Source organism: Palaemon carinicauda, chromosome 23 (genome assembly GCF_036898095.1).
Source record: "Palaemon carinicauda isolate YSFRI2023 chromosome 23, ASM3689809v2, whole genome shotgun sequence".
Classification (NCBI taxonomy): Eukaryota; Metazoa; Arthropoda; class Malacostraca; order Decapoda; family Palaemonidae; genus Palaemon; species Palaemon carinicauda.
Genome location: NC_090747.1, coordinates 22,086,853 through 22,091,644, shown reverse-complemented (window position 1 = coordinate 22,091,644; position 4,792 = coordinate 22,086,853). Strand labels below are relative to the sequence as shown.

Genomic DNA, 4,792 nt, shown 5'->3' with positions numbered 1-4,792 from the left:
AAAGAGCAAATGTTCAAGCTTTGCTACCCAAGCAGAACTGAATCCAGAAAATAGAAAGACATTAATAGTGTCTGAGAAAGAGAAATCATGTCCAATGTGCAAGAAAAACCATGATCTTGACGATTGCTGGAATTTTGCTAAGACCTCTGAAGAAAAAATAATTTCCTTAAGGAGAGAAGGTTGTGTTTTGGATGCTTTGGTCTCAACCATACCTTTAAAGGATGTATGAAAAGGAAGCAATGTAAGACATGCTCTAAGAGGCATCCCACATCACTGCATATCGACGGATTCAAGCTACATAAAGAGAATGATAGCTCATCTAGCAAAGAAGCAAGTGAAATTATTGTTAGCACATGTACTACCAATCATGTTAGTGAAGTAAATACAATATTACATGCTATTCTCCCAGTAAAAGTATATCAGAAAGGAAACAGAGTAGTCTTGGACACTTATGCCTTTTTTGATAATGGCAGCACTGGTTGTTTCATCACAGAGTTTACGAGAGCAGATATGTGCATTTGGAACAGAGACATGTTTGAAGCTTCAAACCATGCATGGCGTAAACATTGTGAATATTTTGGAGGTTAATAATTTGTGTTACAGATATGGAAGAAAACAACACTTGATCTGCCAAAAACTTTTACTCATTAAGATATCCCAGTGAGTCATCAACAGATACCAAAACCAAAATTGCTCAAAAAGGTAGCCAGTCTGGGAATATTGCTGATCTAATTCCTGAATATAGAGCAGATCTAGAGATTGGTTTGTTGGTTGGCAGTAATTGCCCCAAATCCCTGCAACCATTAGAGGTGCTTCCAGCCAAGAGTCAAGATTCTTTTGCACTTCTTTACCACCATGGCCCTCTACATTTTAGATACTCTACAGAGAAGAACAGTATTTCACGTCACCATGTCTTTCATCGGGAAGTTGAAAGGGTAAAGAAGTGATTTCATCCGGCAGCTGTGGTCCATATGGTTGAAAGAGACTTTAGTGGAAAAGATGTTGGTAGAGTTCCGGATGAGAAGGGTCTGTCACAAGAAGATCAACAGTTCCTCAAAGAAGTGGCAGAAAACATTCAGTTTACCAATGGAGGACTACCAGCTTCCACTACCATTAAGAACTTCTAAAGTTAACTTGGTAAACAATAGAGAACAGGCAGTGAAACGTGCACAATGGCAAAGAAAAAAAAAACTAAATCCAAAGTACCATGAAGATTATGTGGAATTTGTTGAGAAATTGGTGACTGAAGGATATGCTTATAAGGTTCCAGAGGATCAGTCTTATGATGAACAACCTGCATGGTATCTGCCTCATCACTGTGTCTACCTTCCAAAAAAGCCAAATAAGATTAGAGTAGTCTTTGACTGTAGTGCTAAATACCGGGGTAGTTCCCTTAATGACAAGTTGATGCAAGTTCCTGATATGACTTATTCCCTGATTGGAGTGCTCATCAGATTTCGTCTAGAAAGGGTGACCTTGATGGGTGACATAAAATCTATGTTTTACCAACCTCAGATACCAGAGGTTCAACATAAATACCCAAGATTCTTATGGTGGCCTGGTGGTGAACTTGAAAGCGAACTTACAGAGTATCGAATGGGTGTTCACATCTTTGGAGCAGTATCATCACCTAGCATCACCAATTATGCTTCGAGGGCAGCAGCTGACCATGCAGGAGATAAATATGGTCAAGATGTAGAACGCACCTTTAAGACTAATTTTTATGTGGATGACTATTTAAAGTCTGTACCTTTAGAAGAGCAGGCATTAAGACTTGTGAAAGACGTTACAGCAGCATTGAAGGAAAGAGGTTTTCGGCTGACAAAGTTTGTGAGTAACAGTAAGCTGGTGTTGAAATCAATCCCACAAAAGGACCGTTCAGAAGATCTTTAAACATTTGATCTGGACTATGATGAACTTCGTGTAGAAAGAGCTCTTGGTCTTTAGTGGAATATTGAAAATGACTACTTTACTTTCTCCGCAGGCTTGGACAAAAAACCACTTACAAGGAGAGGTATTTTGTCAACAGTATGTTCCCTCTATGATCCTCTTGGTTTTGTGACTCCTTTTCTTTTGCCAGCTAAGAGAATTCTTCGCAAAGTTTATCAGGATAGCAGCTTTGGATGGGATGATGTTATTCCCGAAAAATACCTGAAGCCCTGGAGAAGGTGGCTTGATGATTTACCAATCCTGGGTAACCTAAAGATTCCAAGATGTGTCAAACCAAAGGAATTTGGTATAGTGACTTCCACACAGTGCACATTTTTTCAGATCCTAGTAATGAAGGCTATGGTGCTGTAGCATACATACGACTTTCCGATAACAGTGGGGGGATTTCTACTGCTCTGCTGATAGGAAAGTCTAGAGTGTGTCCTGTAGAGGCAACAACCATACCCCGACTGGAATTGAATGTTGCAGTGGTGTCCATAAATCTCGCACAACACATTTTGAAAGAGCTCCAGTTTACAGTGGACCAGACATTCTATCACACTTATTCGACAACAGTTTCTCCACTATATTTTTAGTGATAGAAAGAGATTTCCTATATTTGTTGCAAATAGAGAGAAAGTAATTAAGGATTTCTCTGAAAATACACAGTAGAGATATGTTCAGAGTAAAGAGAATCCTGCTAATATTGCATCAAGAGGTTTCACAAGTCAGCAAATGCTGAACAGTAACATTTGGTTTTATGGCCCATATTTTCTTAGAGGACCAGAGGAGCTGTGAAAAAATTATATACCCTAAGGTGTAGTTGAATTGGAAGGATCTACAAGTTTTGCAGTGCATCCAGAAGATGAAGAGGGAAATGCTGTTGATAAGTTTCTTAAATATTATTCTTCATGGCATCGGTTGAGGATGGCTGTTGCTATGGATCACCGTCTTTATTCCATACTGAAATCTAAGAGACAAGCTAAACTTAATGGTTCAATTACAGCAGAAGAATTAGATGCTGCTGGAAAAGCAGTCATCAGATATATCTAGAAAAAAACTTTTAGTAAGGAAGTGACACTCTTACAAAAGAGCGAAGGGTCAATGGGCCGAGGACTTTGTAGTAGCAGTAGCATTTATAAACTAGATCCCTTCATTGATCCTAAAGACAGGCCTCTTCGCGTTAATGGACGGCTCTCCAAAGCAGAAATTTCAGCTGGCAAGAAACATCCAATGATATTACCTAGAAAGAGTCATATTACCGCTTCGATTATTTGTTACACACATGAAAAATTAGCTCATGCTGGACGCAACCATATGATGGCAAAACTTAGAAAACTTTACTGGATTATCCGTACCAATGCAAGTGTCCGCCAGGTTCTACAAAGATGTGTCATTTGCAGAAAAATTAGAGACCCTGTTCTAAACCAGAAGATGGCTGATTTACCATTGGAAAAAGTAATTCCAGCTGCTCCATTCACACGCACAGGTGTTGACTTCTTTGGGACACAGTAAATCAAAGAAGGAAGGCAAATCAGGAAGAGGTACGGTGTATTATTTACTTGCTTGCATACAAGAGCAATTCTATAGAGACAGCCAATTCCTTAGACATATCGTCCTTCATAAATGCTTTAGGAAGGTTTGTTGCTAGAAGAGGAAATGTAAAGAATATTTCGTGTGACAATGGGACAAACTTTCATGGAGCTGTGAAGGAGTTGAGGAAATTACTGCGAGAGATGAATGATGATAAAGTCAGAGCTTTCCTCTCAGAAGAAAGCATCAGCTGGTCCTTGAATCCCCCTACAGCTAGTCACATGGGAGGTGTGTGGGAACGTTAGATTAGAACTGTGAGAAAGGTCTTGACTCCTCTCTTCAAGGAACATGCTGGACGACTGGATGATGGGAGTTGCCGCACTCTTCTCACGGAAGTTAAGGCTATAGTGAATGACCGTCATTTGACCACAGTCAGTGACAGCCCAGATGACTTACAACCACTCAGTCCAGCACAGCTTCTCACACAGATATCAAGTGTTGTGAGGCCCCCCTGGTGTTTTTTCAGAGGGGGAGATATGTATCTGAGACAGAGGTGGCGATATGTTCAATTCTTGGCTAACTTATTCTTGACTAGATGGCGAAGAGAGTATTTATCAACATTACAAGAGAGACAGAAGTGGAACAAGGAAAAGTGGCACTTCAAGTTGGTGATATTGTCCTTGTAAAAGATGATAATCAGTTAAGGAGTAACTGGATGATGGGTCGTGTTATCAGAAATGGAAAGGACATAACCGGTTTTGTACGAAGTGTAGTTTTAAAGACACAAACATCAGAGCTCCATCGACCCATTCAAAAGCTTGTTCTTCTCCTTGCAGTAAAGGAATAATTATTATAATAGTTATTTTTATTCGAATCAAAGGATTTGAGAATATATTACATTTATTATAGATGTTATTTATATCACCTGCATTTATAAGATTGATTTTGATAAACAAATAATTTGTTTATGGGGCCAAGAATGTAAATGCAGCATTTTATAGAAACAATTTGTGTATATAATCATTTAATAAGCTCTGTTTTTCAACTTGGTGATTAGGGTTAAATTATATTGTAGATATTTTGTCTGTTTTACATGTAAACATTGTTCAGTCTGTTTTGGATTGCTACTGCTGTAATTTGTTTGTTAATTGTTGAGTTGTTCTTGAAAAGATTATTTATCCTGATAGTTATCAGTGTTGGAATTACACTATAACAGTTATTTGTTTCTGGAAATAGGATCAAAGTTTTTGATGACTGACAGAATAGAAGAAGTCTTCAAAGTGTAAAAAACATTTCTTTGGAAATTCGTTTAGCTTGTATTGGATGTAGC

The 4,792-nt window shown here is 38.5% G+C and overlaps 2 protein-coding genes across 2 annotated transcripts; both read left to right on the top strand.

The window, feature by feature from the left end:
- The first annotated feature begins 999 nt into the window (after positions 1-999).
- On the top strand, positions 1,000-2,982 carry LOC137617475 (uncharacterized). The gene is made up of 3 exons (XM_068347496.1): positions 1,000-1,840; positions 1,985-2,236; positions 2,747-2,982. Exons 1-3 carry the CDS (start codon positions 1,000-1,002, stop codon positions 2,980-2,982), a joined length of 1,329 nt encoding a protein of 442 aa, XP_068203597.1.
- A 51-nt stretch (positions 2,983-3,033) lies between these two features.
- Positions 3,034-3,444, top strand: LOC137617474 (uncharacterized). Its single transcript, XM_068347495.1, has one exon. It carries the CDS (start codon positions 3,034-3,036, stop codon positions 3,442-3,444), a length of 411 nt encoding a protein of 136 aa, XP_068203596.1.
- The last annotated feature ends 1,348 nt before the right edge of the window (positions 3,445-4,792 follow it).